This window comes from Anthonomus grandis, chromosome 10 (genome assembly GCF_022605725.1).
Source record: "Anthonomus grandis grandis chromosome 10, icAntGran1.3, whole genome shotgun sequence".
In the NCBI taxonomy this organism is placed as follows: domain Eukaryota; kingdom Metazoa; phylum Arthropoda; class Insecta; order Coleoptera; family Curculionidae; genus Anthonomus; species Anthonomus grandis.
In genome coordinates, this window is record NC_065555.1 from 8,676,363 (window position 1) to 8,699,099 (window position 22,737).

The following is a 22,737-nucleotide window of genomic DNA, read 5'->3' on the forward strand; positions in this document are numbered from 1 at the left end:
GTATATTTAATGTATTTACTTATAGTATAAAAAATTAATTTAATAACAAATAGCTATTAATGTCCAATGTACTTAACGTCATGGACACACTGTATATTAAATTTATTAATAATAATAGTAATTAACGTTTTAATTACATGTTTTTAATCAGTTATGTCAATTAAAATACTTAGCTATATGATGTGACTAAAACTGGTTTTTCTCCTAGTTGATTACGATATATTTATACTATAATCATTACATCATCACTGCAGTTAAGTTTGGGCGTGGTTGCGGATAAACTGTGTTACGATGAAAAGATTATAGTTGCAATCACTACAGATGGGTGCCATTTTCAAAAGGAAACTCATCATTAATAACATTTTAATGTTAATAAGAATGGTGGCTCCTAAAAACCAATGCAGCTGTGAAATGTTTATATATACCCATAAGCTGTCTTTTAAGATTCCGTTGCTGTCAAAAGTTAAATGGCTGAAAAAAAGTAACAAATTGAAGCTTCTAAAAAAAATTACTGAATGAGGTGGTCTAAATATATTGTTAGTAGATCTGTGGTGTATAATAGTGTAGGGTTAGTGTATAATATTTAGTAAATCATCTAAAAATTAGTACAAAAGATGTTCAAATTGAATACCCTGAGATAATAAATCTGACAACAGTAAAATTTGTTCTTGGGTTCCCCTCCAACATCTTCAAGTACATTGTCGTCAGTGTGTTGATATTCATTATCCAAAATGAACTGGTTCTGTTATTCTTCATTGAAATAACCAAATAACTCCCCGGGAATAATCAGGGGACGGCGTTGGCAATTATATCGGACCTCCATGATCGATACAAGAACCAGGAAAATGAATATCTGAATATTTTCTATATATAATACGCTCTAATTTGTTGTAAAGTTTCTTTATTAATTTAGTCTTCCGTATTAGATTCTTCAAAATGCTTGATTATTTTAGTGATTTTAATTTTAATATACAGGTTGGGGAATCGATCATTACGCAAAGAGAGGTGCGCAAATAAAGGCGAAATATGGCAATGCAGATGCATGCATTACGTGCACCGACCGTCTTTCATTGATAGAGTCACTGTATTACTTGCAATAAAATTTCGCATTTTCTGATGATTTCTGGCTCTACATACACCAGTGTACAGCCCACATAGAGTCGTAATCTCATACTGTTTTTATATGCATAATGAACATTAAAGCGTTATTCTAATACAAATAAAACAAAAGCTCTGATAAAAGTAGGAAAAATTGAGCACATTCCTAAAATTAATTATTTAAAAGTTTTATCATAAAAGCCACTTCGTACTTCCAAAAGAGTTTCTGGTACAATTGAATTGGCATGTGTTATAAATTCATGTTTGTGTACATTGTCTTCTTAAGATAAGCTCAAAAGTAAGTCATTTAAGAGATCTAGGAGGGCATATAGTATTATCAGTCTCACTAATAACACAGTTAGTCCTATCTATGATAGTCAGCTGTCAAATTTTAGTTATTATTTATTCTAACGCATGTATAATATTCAATTGAGCCAATCCTAGAATATTCGCATTGATTCGTTTTAAAAACTGTCTGAAAACAGGGTGATTCGCACCCATTTTTAAAGAGGTGTTTAAATCTCATGGAAATAAAGTAAAAGACATACAAATGCGTAACTGATAACTATTTACATTACTTTGATTAACAATATTTATTCATTAATATATTCGTCAATCTTCAAATAAGTTCTTTCAAAGTGTTGTTGCTTATTGGACGAGTTAAAAGCGGTCTCGCTCAAAACAACTTGTAAAATATAACCAAAAACGTATTAATTAATCACAACACAAATAGAAGATTAGATAATTTACTCACTATGGACTTTTTAAATGATGCTGGTTTAATATTTAAATTCATTGAGTGATTTTTCTTGAATTTGAGCGAAAACACAATTTAAAATAATATATTTATTTATCGGCACATCCTCAGTCTCATTCCAAAATTATTTTAAAATTATGAGAAAAAAATTAAAATTATTATAGACAGATAAAGGCGAAAAAAATAAGTAGAAAAAATGAGTGTTAAAAAATCTTCCAAAAGTCCTCTGAACGTCAAGGCTCTTTTGGAAGATAATGCGGATACGGATTCTCATGCCGCCAAAAGGCAAAAGCAAGTCCCTATATTAGAAAAGGAGAAACAAGAAAAATGGGACACTGGCAGCAGTTGCAGTGAATCGAACAGTTCTGAGTGGTATAGTGAGTATCGCACTCGAAATTTTTATAGTGGGAGGAACCGATTGGAACATGTGGATAATAAAAATCAGTATGAGGAACATATTAATCAGATTCGAGGTAAGCAAATATAGCAACTGTTCTTAGTTTATAAAAAAAAATAATTTTAAAAATTAAAATCTTTAGCCTTTAACCAGATTCGAACCTGTGACCTTTATATTTACGCTTAATAGTTCAATAAAGTAGCTAATTAGGTAAGAGGTTTCAAGGCTATTTAACAGCCAAACAGCGATAACTATCATCATTAATTTTTTTGTTTGAAATCGTATATACATTTGTTTTTTTTTTAAGAGAAATGAATAGTTTTTTAGTATACAAATTGTATTATACCTTTTTCCTACAAAATTATGCTTATATCGCTCATATGTACTAATGGTGTTACCAAGGAAGGACATAATGTAAATTTATAAAAGATAATAGAAAGGCATTTATACAAAATTAATGGTATTAACAAAAATGGTACAGAATCACCATTTTTGTCCTACTAGTACTTTTATGTTATTTTACTAATCTACTATTCTATTAATTTGTTAAATCTATTTCGCCAATTGCTTTAAGCAATTGCTCATTAAATATACGTTTCGTGTTATTATTAATGTTATAAAATTTAATTTATAAATTTATATAAAATAATGTTGTTTAGATATCAGTAACTTAGTTATTATAGGCTGTATAAGTAATGCATTACTATTACGCCAATCCTTAGAGGTTTTTGTGCACTAAAAATTATGCCAGAAAACCACTTTTATGCAAGCGCTCTTCGTGAAAAGATGAAATGGAATATAAATTATTTTTAATCCGTAATAATATACTAAACATGAAAAATTGGCGTAAATATTATGTGCGTGTACTTAAGCCCCTCCTTATAAGAGAACTCTTAATTACGTTAACACATAGCCGTAATACCAGAAGTGATTATTACATATTTGAAATACCACATTACCAAAATCATATAACTGCAAACTAAAAAGTAATTACTTTTTGCCGCTGTATCTATATGGATAAATATACATGAAAGAACATATTTCTTAAACCTACTTGACTAACTTACAATATAAAGAACCAAATTGTCGTATTTTACATTGCGTTCTCCAGTTATTGATCAATCTCATAATACTTATACATATTGCATTTTACTATATTGAATGCCTAACAATATAATTATTTTAATAAATTCAGTATAATTGACTTTTATTTTTATTAATTATTACAGAATAGTAAAAGAAATCATAATAGTAAAAGAAAGAATTATTACTTCTTTCTTTTACTATTATGATTTTTTATGTTAGATTCTTAGGTATCGTAAATCAGTTGAAAGATGTATTTGAGAGTAAAAATGTAGTTCTGAGTTAAGGACCGAGCAGTTTTGATTAAGCACTGCAATAATAAGAGTATCCTTTAGAAGAGCCTTTTCTATCTTAACAAGATAAAGAAAGAGCATTTTATACGAAACATTTCATATGAGAACATTATTTTAGTTAAATTAGAGATTGTCGATTAAATTGACAAACTCTATACCAGATAGCAAGACTATTGATGAAACAATAGTCAATTGATGGTCATCGTAGTTGTTCGACTAAATGAAGGTAGTCAATTATCAAATAAAAGAATAAAAAGTAATACGTAAAAGAAAAGGGAATAAATATAAAAATATACATTTAGACATATAATCAGTGACTCCTTCATCATAAAATGAATATATGGTTAGCTTTATTCATTGGTTAGTATTATTTCTTCTCACCGATAAGAAGCCACCATTTTTTCTGGTAATAAGTTTGATAGATTGATTACAAAGAGTTCTACGAATGAAAATCTTTCAAAATAAATATCAACCAAACTTCAACTAAATTAAAAGAACTTTTTGGGAAATCTCGAATGTTTTTGCAGCCAAAAACTCTGGGATTCAAGATTTAAGTATCATAAAGAATAGTATTGATCTATTTGTACGTTCTTTATGACTTTTTTGCATGTTGCATGAAAAAACTATATTGTTAAACTTTATGTATCGAATATAATCGATAACTGGAGCTTGGAAAAACGGAAATGCCAAGGCACGCGACATTAAAAGGCACGCAAACATATTGATTTCTTACGCGTGTTTTTGACATTCCAACAAAATGATTTCATTTTAGTTTCTATTTTTAGATTAATAAATCCCTTATTGTAGAGTAGCTCTTAATAACATACAAACATGAGTTTCCATCAATGAAATTGCTTGAAGACTACTATTTCTTAGTTTTAATCTTTTGGATACATATGCATATTCCTTCTACTCTTTCCAGATCTTGCGATATTTTTCAAATTCATTTAGTTATATAAGTTATATAAGGATAAAGTTTCAAATAACCTTTATATTATATACCATATTTATTTTATTTTTCATTACAAAATCACAAACAATTTAACTGAAATTTATATCGAAAGTCAAAAATAGATTTTGCCATTTACCATGATTTATAGGCTTTGGTAATATCTTCTTTTGCGTTTGCCTCACATGAAATGTGTAAAATTTTAAAGATCTCGGCTTTTAAGCTTTTTATGAAAAAAAAACTTGTTCTACGTAAAAAAAATTACTCTGACTTCATGCTATCTGATTTTAAAATGCCACGAAGATATAATCTTCGAGACCTATGGTGCTATCTCTTCTTATTCTCTAAAGACACCTAATGATCTGTCTATTACGATAGCTCTCTTAGTCCAGGGAATTATTTTTATTCTTTGACAGAATACCATCTATCTTCTTACAGGTTAAGTATATATGGCGTATTTAATTATAACGCCATCACAAAATCATTCCATTTATCAATTAAGAGTTATGACGTTTTCATAATATTCTTAACTAAATATATTAGTTACACTGAAGGCCAAGAGAATCAGTTTATATTAAATTCTCAAATAATTTATAATGTAAATATTCCAACAATATTAGCATACGAGTTTTTCTATTTGAGGCTTTGCTAATTAACTTCCTATGAGTTTTTGGAATTGTGAAATATGTGAAACATATTCAGACTGATTCTTGACTAATGGCTTGAAAAAAATCAAGGACTGTTTTGATTATAATATATTGGTGCTGTGAAATATTTTTTGTTTTTCATAAAAGTATTATAATAGTAATGACATAATATTGATTGTAGCCGTTTCGGAATGATGACCTGTGGTTTTACGTAAAAGTCAAATAAAAATGAATTAAAACAAGACTAAATTGATGGTCAAAACAAACAAAGTTAGTTATAAAAACTGTTTAAATTTTGAGAGGTGGAGAACATTATGAAAGCATAAAATTCTTCATTGCAGGCAAGCATACTCCAAACAGTCTTCAGAGTTTAAAAAAAAAGGCAGTTGGAAATCTCTTAAATTACCAAGACGATTAAAATGATAAATTAAAAGATTTTCTTGTGTTTTCTTTTGTTGTATTTGCCATACCAAAAAGTTATTTTATTGGTAAAAACGGGTTAGACTTTATCCTATCTGGTTTCTACAAGGATAATTTATAATTTTTCAGAACTTTTTGATAATTCTTCAAAAACTGGTTCTACTTCCAGTTTCAATTTTCTGATGTTGGATTTAAATATCTCTTCATCATCATCATTATTATGTTTATTACTTTTTTTTAAGGCTGGACTTTTTTTGCAAATCTATTGACCTTATATCTTGTTGTTTATTGTCTTTAAGCTTAATTTTTTCAAAAATTTTTACTTTTGTTTCTTGTCCATTTTGTAAAATTTGTTTCTACCTGAAGTTTCTACAAAAGTCGATGTCTTTCTGATTTCACTAGCAAATGAACGTATTTTACATTTCTTAAAAACCAAGAAATATTTGCTGAAATAATTTTTTCTTTGAAATTAAATATTTGTTCTAAAGTACAACGGAGATAACACCTATTGCTTCTGTTACATGTAGGTAATTAAATCTGTTTCAACGTACCTCGTTATACTTTTATGCATGCAGTAGAAATTTTAAAAAATCAGATACTTATTTCTTTTTCTACTATTTATTTTTTAATAAACAGGTGTATTTCTTTAAATAATTTACACATATATCATCATAGTAATATTAACTGCTAAATAATTAACACACTTTGGTACAAAGATTCTTTTACTTAGGATAATTTATCTGTTCACCTGGATGCAAAATGTGTTTGCCAAATCCTCACAGTTCTACTAATTCTAATTAATAAAGATAGATATTTAAGGAAACGTTTATGAATTATATCCACATTTTTTATTTCTCTGATTGTCAATTGAAATCAGTAAGAGAAAATAAGAATGCATTTAATTTTGCGATTTTCCACAAAAAATAGGTGGCTATATGAAAACAGAACAGTAGGCACCTCAGGTCATTTTTTCATTGAACGCCAACCCTCTAGTGGCGGTGAGACTCATCCCAAAAATCTCAAATGGTCTTAGATATAAGGAATGATATTTAATTATTCTCGTGTTAAACATCTTTTACTTTAAAAAAAAATTTGAAGTAGTCCTTCTGCAGTATTCGAACTGAACACATTTGTCTTTCCGCTCCAATTGTATGCTCGCTGAGCTATACGAATGCCACGTTAATGGCATAAGGATATGACTTTTTAATCTTTTAATTGTACATTGTCATTATACAAATTGAAGAACATTTCAGAAATTGCACATTTAGCCATATTACCAGGTAGTAAAGATAACATTAAAATAATTTATTTTGTAATAAAATAAGCTTATTGCAAGATAAAGTGGAAAAAACCAAGTCCTGGTTTCTCGTTCTGCGTTTTGACTAACTATTCGCAGGTTAACGGTTCATTGCCTATATACATAAAGTTTATAGTCCTGATTATAAGCCGCCAACTTTCTTATCTTCGTCTTTTCGAGGCAAGAGGATACATTCGAGACTTAACATTTATTTCTCTGCCTATATATATATTTTTATTTATGTCATGGCCAATAAAAATACACTCTTTGAAATCAAGAAATTTCCAATTACCTTTTTTTTAGTTCCTTCTTGAACATGTATATCAAAGTCTCTAATAAGACGATGACTAAACTGGGAAGTAGAGGAACGTTTTCCGATTCATTTTAACTAATTTATTATAAAACTTAATGTATCCTGCATCTTATTTTCTACTTGTCCTAATAATTCCTAAATAACCGTTGTACTAGTATAAGAGATCGCCACTACGATATATATCCCCACGTACTCTATTTTTTGCTGGGCATATTGTATATCCAACCTATTGTAAACAAGCCTATTTTTAGTGTTTCTATTTATTTCAATTTCGATCACTTTAATAGGACCAATGTTTATGAAACGCTGAGTACATGTTATTGTATCTTTTAAAACAACCACGATTCCACCGTGTTTATTTATTTTTTTTCCAGGCTAAATAATTTTATATTTTTTAACACGCGCATTGAATGTTTGGTCGTCATCATTTAAGAATGGTTTTCTACCTAATCTAATATTGGTCTTTCGCCCCTTGGTATATAATGTACGACTAAAATCATCGTATTATCAGCTTGTATTTACTAATTACTTACACATGAAGTTCATAAGTTCCAGGATTAAAAACAGAAAACATTGACACAACAGGAAAAAATTAATGCTGCTTCAAGGAAAATAAAGAAATTGAGATGAGTATTATTTTAATTACTGAGTACAGCAGGAAACAGTGATGTTTCTGTAACTCACATATAGTTTAGCTCATATAGTTACAGGATTTGGGAGTTTTGTATTTGTGGTGCTATTGTGGTTAGTTGACAGCACACAATAGCACTACGGAGTATAAGATAAAGCTACATATACCTTATTACTATTGTTCAATATGTACTCCGAGGAAATCTTTATAGCCAATCTTCCAGAAAATAATCATGAACATGCACTATTGTGTTTTCAAAGTTAAGTCATTTATTTTAACTGCTTGTAGGAGTCGTCAAAAGAGTTGATATACCAAAAATCTTTTACCAATAAGTTGCATAATAAAAGAGATAGTAAAATATTTAAATCTTTTTTATCAGTCTGTTCGTCTAAATCTGAGCCAGAATATGTGGTTCCTACATTCCCTATACTCAAGAAAAATAAGTTTCCGAATAGATCAATAGGGCGAAAAGGACCCATCTGGCCTTCTCGCTCTCCAGATTTAACGCCTTGCAATTTTTTCTGTGAACTTTGAAAGAGTCGGTGTATCATGATGGAGCAGTAAATATTCCTTGTTGTGATTCAATTCATGGACACTAGGATTTTACTTTCGAAGGTTGTAAAGAGTCGTGGATTCGCTTAGTAAGATTGTGTGTTGATTGATGTGTAAGAAAAATATTATTTCAAAGCGATCTAGATACTATTAAGAAAATGATGCGATGATATAGAAAAAGGTAGAAAAGTAGAATTCTTAATTATATAGGGATATATAACTGAGAATTCTAGTCGGAAATAAAGTGATGTATATATTTTCTCAGTTCCCTTTTAAATAGTCTTTCACTGAAGACTAACAACATCTGCAAATACCCTAACTGGTAGGTAAATTTAGATGTATAAGTGATATTGACACAACGGATGAACTCAATAAAGATTCAGTCCAAAGAAGATAAAAGGTCGATTTTATGATTACAAATAAAACTTTCTCGATCAAAGCTCAGTGTGTGGTAGAAGTATACAAGGAATTATTACAATACACATATTAACATGTGTGGATTACAGGGGTATTATTGGTCCATTAACGATTTTTGTATCTATTTATGACTGGTCCCTAGACCTTGGTTCAACCCTATACTGTTTGTCAATGAATATCTGGTTGATCGCACGAATTGACGCAGAATGAAGGATTATCGAGACCGGCTTACTCTTCAGAACAACTTTTCGCAAATCAGAATTTAGGTTCACACTAATGCTATAACACTTAATGGGTCCAAAAGTCAACTTATGTTATAGTACATTTATTCGTATTATAGTCAATTTATAGTACGTTTGGCAGAAAAAAAGGTAACTTAACTAAAGGTAACTGCGTCTCTAAAATTTCGGATAACTTCACATCAGTTCCTATAAGTTATTCATCTTAAGTATTTGGGAGTTAATAAAATTATTATGAAATATTCACTATATTGATGATTTAGATGCAAACAGAATCTTGAGTTTTGTGATAAAGAAGTTCAAAAATCTTCAGCAGATGATTAAACTAGCATATTTTCTTGCTGTCTTTATCAGATAATTTATTGAAAATGACACAGAGATAATGCAGCGAAGAGTAATATGTTGGATTTATTTAAATTTAATGAAAGATTTGATTTTGCATGTTAAGAGGAATTAAGAAAAGATGCGTATTAAGAAGATTTTTTTTAAGACAGTGGTTCACAAGATGCAGTCAGATATTAGAAATAGCACTTCCCTATAAAAATAGAAATTATCACAAAGATTGATGCGTTTTCCTAGTCCTAATTTCTTTTGATCTCAAATAAGTGGTTAATAAGAAAAATCGTTATAGTTTTTAGCATTATTTATTTAATTAATTTAATAAGATTGTATTTTTTTAAATTTATGATTTATTTAAATTAATTACTACCAATTGCTTATAATTTGATAAATAAATAGGCTAAATATTGAAGTAATGATATAATTAACAACTTTAAATAGTTAAACAAGTATATAAATCTTTCAATAAAATCATTAATAGTTATATGATTGATTTTTTGATGAATGACATTTATCTCACACCCACTCAGTTGAGGTATACCTAGGTTTAGGAATGTTTTTACAAATTATAAGAATCAATTAATATACTTTATTATTTTAAGCAAATCTATTTATATTCTTGTTTTTTTGCAGATGAGCAAGAGCGTGTGCAGAAGAAGACGTTTGTTAATTGGATTAATTCCTATCTTACCAAAGTAAGTAAATTATGTTATTTTTACGTATATTTTGTGTGTTTAAATAATGCTTTTACTTCGAATCAAAACGAAACAGCTATTTAAGGTACGTCAGTGCCCGAGTAAAACGACCCCTTCTTATAAGTTTGTATCTAATCAGAATATTTCAAATGAGGTTTGGCAAAACCCACTTATTATCTGAATTGATTTTTGAATTGATTATTGAGTACTTTACTTTCCAGTAAAGTACTCAATAATCACACATTCCACAACTTCTTCGATCCTAAACAAAATGTTAAATATATATTAAAAAGCTGCCATGTTGTTTTAAATCCAAATAGTAACATAATACTTTGTACTCATGATATACAGCAATACCAAAGATGACAACAAGACTAAAACTGTAATTTTTACATCAAAAGATAATTTACCTGCCGCATAGCTCAGACACATGTTTATAGTGTTAAAGTTTTGTAATTAAGTTCAGAGTTTCTGCGACATGAAATTTTTACATATGGATAGTCCTAATGTAAATTAAGTACCACCTGAGGAACTAAAGTTACAATAAGTAATAAAATAATACTATGCCCTGTAATCATCAAAATTGTCTCTGTATACTGTCTGGACTTAACCGATTTATTCTTACTATAATTGCAAACCGTCTTGAAATTTATATATAACCTTATACCTAATTATAGACGATTTTAGCCTGCAGACATTGAAATATATGAGGAAGCAAACTTAATAAATTTAAGTTCGGGGTAATGCACTGGTTACACCTGTGTTGTCTCACTACATGAATATGTACAGTTGACAGCTTGAGTTTTATTTAGTATTAATTTGGCTGGAAAATTCGTTTTCTGCAAGTAATCTTACCCGAAATATTGCAGCACTGAAAACCTGATTTTCAATTTAAGATCTAAGAGAGTGATGTTGGACTGTCGGAGTGCAGAATAGAGTGCAGAATATGGTTTTATATAATTGAAACAACTAGCATGTTATTTTAGTAACAATTCAAGTAACTCATGAAATTTTCAGTCAACAAAATTAGATGTACATAGAGTTCCAACTGGCAGTATGGTAGTAGAATAATTAAACAACATCTCTTAAGGGTGATGGGTAAATATCGGAAAAACTACTTTGGTGATGGACTAACTACAATGATTAATGACGGAATTGATACCAATCATTTGGAAAATACATTGAGTTTTATTTGGAAAATACATTGTTTGCTAGAATATCAATAGAATAATACATTTCTAAAGGCAGTTCAGTTAGGTTTAGAAGAAATATGGATAATAAATAATTGTTAGGAGGATTGCTCCAATCGAGCTTAGGAGGGGTACTTTGCCATAATGTGTCCACCATATTAAACATATGTAGCTTTTCATTATTTAATATTGTTGTCCAATAGGAATCAATATAATCAAAAGAGATAGACCCAATATAAATGCGACTTTCTTTAAGTCTTGCATTTATGTTTAAAAGCATGATACATAGCTGAATTATATAAAATATTGATCATAAAATGCTTTACGAGAACTCTTTAATCAATCTTTTAATTACAAACCAGAAATTTACTATATACTTAGTGTTGCAAAGCACTCGACTATGCTACTGGTATAAATTTTTTGTTATTTACTTCCGATTTTCCACCTAATCCAGTATTATGTCTTGATATTCATAGTTTTTCTGGCTTATCTGATTTTGAATAGTAACTATAAAAATAAGAGCAGCTCTATCAGTAAGAGTATGTATATGCCTATATTTGTTTCAGCGTATTCCACCAATGCAAATAGAGGACCTAATTGAAGATTTAAAAGATGGGACAAAACTAGTAGCGCTCTTAGAGGTGTTATCTGGTGAAAAACTCGTAAGTATTGGATATTTTTTTATACTATATATCATTTAGATATAAAGATCATTATAAAAAACCCTATTAAAAAATTTATATTTCTTAAATTGTATATTTATTTATATAGACTTCAGGTTTTCCACTGTATAGAGTTCTTCATTTGATAATATTTTAATTTTGAAGGCATTATTTGACCTTAATTATTATTAAACAATTTTAACTTTGACCAAAAACATACTCTTTGGTAAAAATGTTTAATTTTCAAGTAAAAAAAGAAACATGACGAAAGAAAAATTTTAATTGTTTTCTGCCAAAATATATTTGTGCAAGACACAATGTTTTTACTTAAATACGTAATATACCCGCCTTTTATTAATTAGTCTAATTAACACTGATAGGCTTTATGGCGTCATTAAGTGATAATTAAGTTGTAATGCCTTGACTACCCGAACGTTACAAACATTGATGTTTTTATTGACAAATACTTACATATATAAGGGGTAGATATTTAAGATATACGACTAGGTTTTTAGAAACAGTAAGTGAATATTAAAAAAAATACAATTTAGAAAAAATCCCAGTACATTAGTATTAAACCTCATTTAAAATAATAAAATATTGCAATAATTGGAAAAAATAAAATATATAAAAATTGCAATAAATAAAATATGTTTTTTATTATCGATTTGTCCAAAGCATATGTACTCTAAAGTAGCTTAGAAAAATATGGCATGAGAGGTAACATTTTAAAACTTGTTAAAAACCATTTGTCGAGATAGAGAAATAGACCAACATATATTATATTATTAGTGAAACATGTTCAATCAATATTGAAGTCCCACAAGGAACGGTTTTGGCCTGAAAGTGTGCAGTTAAGTGTATAAACTCACTTAAGTAAATCAAGCAAAGATTAAAAATATCTAGACAAAAATTCGGAAAAATTATAACATATTTGATGATAAAAACTCTTATACACAAGTTTTACATACTAAGGGAAATTTTTTTAAAAAAACTAATTATAAAGATTTACAAAATTTTAATAGAACCATTACTCAAATATAGAATTCTTTATGGCGAAGGACATATGACTGACTTTATCCTAAAAAATCACTTAAGTGGCTTAGTAATATTCTATAATTAAAAAAAAGTTAAAAAAGTTATGATTCACTAGTTGACTTTATTAAAATAGTAAAACTAGTGACATCAGATTCCTTTACGTGTCCTTTACTTATTCTCTTAAAAGCACACAAAGCATATTAGAATCACAACTATCAAACCTCTTTTTGGCTAAAGGTATGTCGCAGTCCAGGCCTGCATTCTGCTATTTTTTTGGCTCCTAAATTTAACAAAATCTTATATTACATATTAGAACTATTTTTTTCTTTGTAGAAAATTCGTCGGTGATATTTATAATTTAATTACACTTTTCCTTACCTAGTAATCCTTGCCAAGGTTTAAAATGCAAATCGTTATATTTAAATATTTATATGTTTTATTAAAAGAGTATCTTATTTTAAAAGAAGTTCTCTTCAAAAATCAACAAAAAAAGTCTGTGAAATTATCATCAATATCATCATCATCAAGAAAACAGTTGAAAGAAGACTAATTGGAACGTAAATTTATAGTGGTTTATTATTCCTTAATTGTACCCTTTTATCTCAAATAAACAGTTCGTGTTAACATAATTGTGTAAATAATGTATTTTAAATTACTCATAATAAATGTGTTTAGATGAGTGTAACTTTGCCTTGAATAAATTGTAACAGTGTCACATTTAATATATAAACAATATTCACATTATTTATTTAAGAACCTTGGTACACTGATGGAAGGTTGTGCTCTAATTTTTTTTAAATGATTATGTACTCTTAACCTAAATACATCATCTAAAATAACAAATGTTATTTTTATGGTAAAATATAGAGCTGTCTCGTAAAAACTACAGTTGTAATTTTAGTATATTCTTTGACAATAAACTACTCAAAAATAGGCAGCCCGAGTCTTCCCTTTAAAAACTGCATAAATAAATACATCTAAAAAATGTGTATTTACATCAGGTTGCACTTATAGTTATTATATTTGACTCAAAAAATATTTTTGTTTTTTAACTTAACAAATTAAAGGTAAAGTGCTGCCTTAGGCACGTCATTCCCTATAATATATAAATATCAATAAAAAATATAAAATGACTATTGCGAAAACTAAAACGTTTTTTATATTTGATTAATAAAATCTCCAAGAAATTAGATTTAAAATGCAATAAATTATGCTTGACCAATGATGTACTTATGATATCTTACTTTAAAGGATTTCACGTTAAAATTTTGTTTTTTTAATTGTTTCTCTGGAAATATCCCGATGATCTTACATTTTTCTTTCTCCTTAATTTGCTTTATTGATTCAGCTTCCGATTTAAAAATAAAAGAGTTAAAATAAAACGTAGACAAGAATCAAAAAGCCGGGCATCTACGTCATTATACAATAGATCTCTTTTTCCAGTTTACTGATTGGGATAATGACCTTAATTATAACCTGACTCTAATCACATAATGAGCAGGTGCGCCATCCTATTAAAATAAAATAATTTTTATATATTTTCTTTTATAAATAAGGGATCAATAATAGCCCCATCTATTATTCCTGCCAATTAAAAAGTAATTTTTTCATAACATAGAAATTTAGGGAAAAAGGTCACATTCATATGGATTTTCGTCATTAAAGTAATCACAGCTTTGTTAATATGTTCACATTAGTCAAAAATACACTCCTCATTGAAATAAGTATTTTTACCAAATTAGACTTTGCTACCCTTTTCTACTTAGAATTCTCCTTGTATAATCTCACAAATGTGAATTCTTCTAATTGATATATTGTCACTAAGTTATTGAAAAATTGTCATCTTATGGATGGAACTTACAGTACACGCAAGCTAAGTACCTTTCTAATTGATTTTCGGGATAATCTTGCCGATGTAATTGTTTTGCACAAATAAAGTTTGATTTATTGGAAAACTGTCCTAGAACTGCCCAAGAACTATCCTTGCTTTATCAGTTCATCTAGGTTGATGTCTTTTTTATTTTCAGCAGAACAAATCTACTGTAAACTATAGGAATGTTCTGTAGTTTTATGCAGTGACTAGAACATGTCATTTACAAGTAGACAACATTTTGGTTTTAAAGTTATTTTTGTAAACACATGCTAAGAAACTCTGCAATAATTAAAAGGTGCATTGGAAAGTCACATCTAAGCACTTAATTGAAAATAGCTCAAATTATGTTTACTAGCTAAATTAGATGAACTAGCACAAACTAAAGAAAAACATAACTTGAACAATCCAAAATAACATAAAGCCTATGATATCTTACTTGATAAACTTAGATGTGATTTTTGAAAGAAATATTTTAGGAAAACTATTAAACATTGAATTCAAATTCAGTATTTGCTACTATGGTATTTAGTTCTTCTATGGGTCTAGTATGTGTGTCTCACAAAACGCAGGCTGTCTGTCGGAGAGTTTCTGGATTCTTTTTTTGTAAAGAGTAGAGTAGAATAGAGTAATTTATTGATGCGAGTAACCTTACAGTCTTACACAAGTCACAAAATTAAACCAATAAAAACCGTGTATGCAGAAGTAAAAAAAAATATAGTTCAATAACAATTGAGTGATTAAAAGAAAAAAAAATACATACCTATAAGTCATTACATAAATTTAAAATCAAAAACAAATAAAAAAATATAAATATAGCCAAAAAATTTAAACAAGTACACAGTTATGACACCTATATACAAGTATCTGTTTATTCAATTTGGTGTTGTTTCTTCACACAGGTTCGTATTTTTGTGCAGTTTTTGGCATCCTCAGTGCAGGCTCTAACCCAATAAAGGAACTAGTAGATTCTCTTCTAGCAAGTTCATCTACTTTCTAACTAATGAAGGTCATTGGGCAAATTAAAAAAGTTGCTAAGATTAAATATCTTGTTTCATCTAAATAAATATAAATTTTAGGTATTTATATTTATTTTTCGAAACGTGGTCTCGTGGGTCGAAAAAGTCTTTTGGGACATGGATATGGAGTCGTAAGTGCTCCTACTATCAGTCTTTTTTGCGACAAAATTGCTACACAGTTTGTTATACAAGTTTAAGATCCATCGGTAGTTTCGCGGATCCCAGTGAGTGGCTCGTCACCCAGATATGCTGTATATCCAGATCGGTTCCTCTAGAATATTTAAACACTTATTACTAACTTGAAGTTTGCCTTATCAGCCGTTATTATGTTTAATGGCTCTCTATCAGAGCAAATTGATACGACTGAATAGAGGGCGGTGTCAGCAATTTAAAATTTCGTGACTGCATTTTAGCATAGGAATTCTTCAGCTTAGAAGATAGTGGCATTTTCTTCTTGCGAGTAAGCTCTGCTGGCTGAGGACTCCATGCAAAAGTTTGCGCCAGCTTTATCAATCACTAAAGCCATTTGTATACTAGATGAACCTGTTTCGTAGTGCAGGTTTATAGAAACCATTATCATTTATAAAGTCTATCTAGTTCCACTCGAATTTTTCTCTTTCTCTTTGTAGGTCAAGCAAACAAGAGCTTCATATGTGAGAAGGGGTTTTGCGGTAAAGAATATTAGGAAAGAGCAGGTCCAGCATAGTTTGAAATTCAGTCTGACACCTAGAAACCGTAGTCTCCCGAAGTATTTCATACTGTTGTATGTTTTTAATTTTGTCCCATATAAAGCAACAGCCCTATAATCGTTACTTATATTACACTTTTTTCCGGAGCATCTAATTATAGATTCAGGTTTAATTTCCAACAATATTTAATTGATTTTTTGATAAAAGTACAAGTGTACATATATGTTCGAATTATATCTGATAAAATTTAACTGTATTATGAATGTGATATTAATATAATTCAATTAATAAATATTTCATATTAATGCCTTTAAACATGGCTAATTAATGGTTAAGTTTTACACTCTTTTGACAAATAGTTTTCTGATCTGTGGTTTAAATATATATAAAAACAATCTATTTTCTGTTTCATAAAGTCATCCTAGTTAATAAATTGAAGATGAATGAAATAGTATTCTACAGGTTCTTGAAAATTTTCAATAAATTTAAGAACAATCATTAGCACGTGACTCTAGACCAAGGCGAAATCCATTTTACAGACGCCGTTGGGGTCGGTCAACGTTTAAGTATATAACATATGGCGATATCACGTGGCACAAAGCATTTATAATACTTTGCACGGTGATTTTCGAAAAACCGCAGTGGTCAGTCTGGTCAGGTCTGCCTACACTACTAAAACGCGGTCATCGGTTTGCAGCCGAGTTCGCCGGTGTCCCTAGAGACAAAGTCTACATCATCAATAAAGATTGAAATACACAAATAATAATTTTGTTGATGAACAATATAGGGAGTTGATAATAATAGCACAATACAAGAAATTTTATTTATATTTTGGGCCTTAAAAAGCTATATATAACATTGTTAAGGCCACACTTGGAGAATTGCGCTACACTGTGATCTCCCTACTTTGCATCTTAACAAAATATCCTTGGGGATCAAATTGGGGAGGAAAAATCAAAGGTTATACATTCCTCTAAATCTGGATACATAATATAAATGTATGGTCTATGGGATTCATGTCAGGCGGTATCTTGGACCATTTCAATTTTGTAATATTATATATTTTAGATTCTCAGAAATACAATTTAACAAATAAGCATTCGGAAATCTTTATTAGAAGGATTCTAATAAATGAACATTTAAGGTCTACTAAACTACTTATCTGATCTTAAATAATCATTGAAACAACATAAGAAAATAACACAAACATAGAGACAAATTTTAAAAAGATCAAAAGCCACTACTAAATCCAAAGTTTTCCAAAACTTTTATAGAAATTCCACGGTCAACGGTACTCAGAGCCTTGGCCAAATCAAACAATATATATATAAGATTTTTTTTCATTGTTAGTCATGGACTATAACTTTGTAACAAGTCTGATTAAAGCATCCTCCTATAAGACACCCTGTCTAAAACTAAACTGATAGGATTTATGTATGTCTATATTATGTATGTATTTATGTATGTATTATTAAACTAAGCGGTACTCAAAACCAAACTTATTGAACTCCCTTTTGACAATATCGTTATAATATTTTGGTACCTAACAAGTTTCCTTTCGTACCAATAACAATATCTTATGAATTTTATCACTAGTAGTGTGGAAGGAGTATTGGTATAAAACCATAGATCAATTATTTTGCAATATTCATGAAAAATTTTTAAAAAGTCACAACTTTCGGCATAAAAATAAACAACTAATATAAACTATAAGAGAATGTATATAATCAATACCATATAGGTTTAAATAAAATAGGAAAACTAGATACAAGCATAAACTATATTTGCTGAACTTAATAGGAATGAAAGTTTTTAGTAATTTTTTAAAGATAAAAAGGAAAGTCAACAATGCTCATAGGCATTATAGCTAGAGAGCGTTTTAAATAATAAGTTGCATATTTATTAATGGGAAAGATATTTCAAGCAGATATTTAGGTAATGTTTGCTCAATGATAAGGAAGAAAAACTTAAGGAACTCTCCTTCTTAGGAACTTCAGCAACAACATTTATACAACATCCTTTTGACTTTTCTATTAAAAAAAATTTTTACACATAAATCATTTTAAGAGTTCCACAGACGGTTGCTTTGGTAAATGTGACCTGTATTTATAAGAAAAAATAGGGAGGATGTGACATATGTAAGGACTGATTGATAAAATAAAAGACGATCGTATTAACTTAGTGACTGATTTTAGTCAATTTACCACTTAATCAATTTATTTACTAATAATATTTCATGAACGGCATCGCTTTTTGACCTCATCAAAATCGTTTGTCGATGTTACTCAATATAATCCATTAATGAATCTAAATAATTGAAGTAATTTAATAAATGAATTAATTTTCTATACATGTTTGCCCGTCCAAACATTTATTATTAAAATTCAATCAATCCTTAATTTCTTTATACAGGATGGGCCAATCAAAATGACAAAAGGTTGATGTTTCATATACCCTTAGAACATTAAAAAGCCTAAAATTAGTAATAATTTACATTAACAACTAAACTCAATATATGCTCAAAGGCAAGGCGCTGTTTTATTGGCAAAAATATTTACTGATTTTCTGTTGTCAAGCCTACGCACATTTTTACAATAGGAAATTTTCAACATGCTCATGAATTCTTATTAAGCATGCTACTGCGTGTATAGGGTTGAAAGATTTAACTTACACAGATTTTGCAAGAACTTCTTTCTAAAAAACATATAAATTGAGCTTGCTTATAAATATAAATCTAGCAAAATTTTTAATTTTTTACTTGTTAGAGAGCCCAACTAATAGAGTTTAATGGGTTACCAAAATCAAATTTTTATACTTCCTTATAAAGTAGATTCCAGCGCTGGGTTGCTTAATTTTTGTAATGGTATTTCTTTCCATGAATAGCACATTTCTACTGTTTGCGGATGACGGGACCTTTCGCACCGTGAATAGTCTAAGGACTGTATGTTTTATCACTGTATGCTTTTAGATGTATGCTTCCTTACTCAAGATGAGTTTAGCTTTGACTATTCCAAAATTCGTTACTGTTCGTTGACTATTCCACACTTGCTTACTGATATACTGTTCATAAAATATATAAAATTACTATTGATAAAAGACGTACCGTTAATATCCAGATGATAGCATTTCTCTTGCTAAATGTTATCATTTACTTAAGATTAAGTTTTCTGGAAGTTTCTAATTAATCAAGTTATCTTGTTATCTATATTTTATTGATCTTATACAAATGCCACATGGGTAGAACAGGATTAAGGCGTGTAGGCGTGTGAGTATTAGTCATGATCTCTAATTTAGCTGCACTCCCGATCCTATTAACAGTATTGAACTATTTGTCGAAGTATTATTAAATAATCCACATTATATTTTAGAAGTGCCTATATCCTTCAACCAGAACATGATTAGAGTGTTATATTGACCACTGATAAAATATTCAATCAATACTATAACCTTCCTGAAGCAACATGGTTCCATAATAAAATGGAAGCTTATGTTAAATGTCGTAATAGCTCCAATGCTATGCAGGCTTGTGAATATTTTTCTTCTCTTAACCCTCAATGGATATGTAAATTTGATAGTTACTAGTATGAGGGAAGTTGAGGAGGTCCTTGCTATTAACACGCTGATGTGTGTTTCCTGACTGTGTTGTTCCTTACTCTTATATGAGGAGACATAATGTATTTTGTTTAAATATATGCCTTAAATTTGGTCAAGAAAACCAAAGAATTTACTTGTTTATCTGCATGCCTGACGCCTTGTTAGAGCTCCAGTACTATCCCGTGGAAATAGCGCAAGGAGATTAAGGTTTAGTTTACGTTCTAATTCAAGAAGGCAGAGGGTGTGGCAAACATCTGGCAACGGACCTCGCTTACAAGATGTTTGTTTGAGTTGGAGTTTCGATAGGTTTTTGTACTAATCTGGTTTTTAGTAGCAAATGAATATCGGGATAAAATTCTGGAAGCTGTTCATCCATGTGCTATAGAATTTGGTGGCAATTTTGTATTAATGCATGACAATGCACGTCCACAGGTTGCAATAATCGCCAAAAACTTCTTGAAACAGCACAATACTCAGGTATTCCGATGGCCGTCACAATTCTCTAACTTAAACGAGCATATTTGGGATATGTTAAAAAGGCGTGTTCTAAATCGAGGAATAATGTTAAAGACAAGAGCAAAGTTATTGAACTGTATACAAAAGTAATGGATAGAAATTGAGCAAAACGACATACACAATTTAATTAGGAGCATACCAAATAGATGTTAAGCTATTATTAACAACATTGGTAATGCACTCTGTTAACAAGGACTTTTTCTTTCCCAATCACTTGTTTTGTTTTTCACTAATTTTTGTTATTTCAAAATTTTACATTATTAAATTATCATGAATTAATAATTAATCTGGTATCCTACGGTAATTTTAATAAATGAATGTGCAACAATATTTTCAAAGTGAATTTAGATATGTTTAATCTAAATATATTCTTTATAAATTTCTAAATTTTTATTGATTTGTGTCTTAATACGTTTATTCCTTAGACCATGTTGATGTGTGTCATTAAATTTCTTCAGGGAGAGCTGTATTTAAATATATTTTATAATAAAAATCCTATCCATATACGAAAAGTAAATAGGTTATAAATACACTAAAATTAAAATCTCTTACCCGTTAAAAATATGATATTAAAATAACTTATACATTTTTAAATTTCAGCCCGTGGAGAGAAGCAGGCTGCTAAAAAGACCCCATTTCCTTAGTAATGCAAACACGGCTTTACAATTTCTGCAAAGCAAAAGAATTAAATTAGTAAATATTAATGCCAGCGACGTAGTAGACGGAAGACCACCAGTCGTCTTGGGGCTTATATGGACCATAATTTTATACTTTCAGGTAAGAAACTTTAATAAAGCCTGTAGGTTTATTTTGCACAGTATTTAATGCATATATATAGTGAGTAGGTAAAGCAAAATATAAAAAGGCAAACCCTTCTTATAACATGTTGCAATAAATATTTGAAATTCAATATTGATTCAGATTAGTTAATTATCTTACCAAAGTAAAAGTGCCAAAAGTAATTTTTTTTGCACGCATCTGCGCCGGATTTGCATGTTTGCAGAAGTTCGAGCAAACCGTAAGTGCAACAATTATTTCACATCATTTTTTTCTATGAGCATGCGGAAACGGATGCAGAAAATATATTCATATATCAATAGCATTGTAGAATGAAAAAACCTTTTGATTTGTTTTTAACTTTAGTGAGTGATTTTTAGTTCTAGATGAGTCTTTTTAAACTATATACGTTCGCTTATGATGTTTGCTAATTACATTATGGCAGATTTTAAGATCGTAGGTTGTTATGTCAAAAAATCATTTTCTCGTTACTTGCACCATCAACCTACATTTTCATCCTCGCGTCATATTTGTTGAATTAGATATTTGGATCTCAAGTGCAAAAATTAAGTTTAATCTAGGAGGCATTCAATCATAACAAAGTTTTATCAAATCTGGATTAACATTTTTGCCAAAGTATCTTTTTGTAGACCGAAACCAAATTGGAACGCAATTATGCTGATTGTAGTTTAGTTGTAGGTGCTACTGAATATCGACAACCAACTATCCTTAATAACCATTGCATCGCCTCGATTTATTGACAATAACCTGAATGCGTCACGCAGGAAATGTTAGGCAAAATAAAAATTGAGTAATTAAGACACGTATTGTGCGTGTGAGGTGATGCAGCACAGCGCGATATTTGGTAAACTACGGGAATTAGGATAATTGCATATTGGAAACGCAGCACAGCGAGGCACAACGGGTGTTTCTTTTATCTTTTTGCTGATAAGTTAATACTGGTAGCAAAGCAACAGAAGGGGCTTTACAATATTAAAAATGTTAATTTTATGAAGGTAAAACTGAATAATCACTTTATATATTTTCCCATAATTATGTTAAATTACGACCATCCAAAGCTCAGCAAATTCCACATTGATTTCATCTTCTTGATAATCATCTGCAAGTTCTTCTTATATATTGCCCAATATTTCGCCCTATTCTTAAATCGATGAACTGAATAAACATCCTCAACAATAAAACATGGAAACCTGCCAAGTTTTACAGATCAACTTAACATTAATAGTTTAATAGG

At 29.5% G+C, this 22,737-nt stretch overlaps 1 protein-coding gene across 6 annotated transcripts in view; it reads left to right on the plus strand.

Moving 5' to 3' along the window:
- The window catches only part of LOC126741159 (muscle-specific protein 300 kDa-like), a 221,094-nt gene that overhangs the window by 32,824 nt on the left and 165,533 nt on the right, over positions 1-22,737 (plus strand). For 5 of the 6 annotated variants that reach the window (XM_050447499.1, XM_050447501.1, XM_050447503.1 and 2 more), the window contains exons 4-6: positions 10,066-10,127; positions 11,884-11,979; positions 21,306-21,482. In XM_050447499.1, coding sequence (XP_050303456.1) covers positions 10,066-10,127; positions 11,884-11,979; positions 21,306-21,482 — 335 coding nt within the window. Of the gene's footprint in view, positions 1-2,024; positions 2,329-10,065; positions 10,128-11,883; positions 11,980-21,305; positions 21,483-22,737 lie in introns of those variants that run through there. The other variant, XM_050447500.1, reaches the window with a different exon arrangement.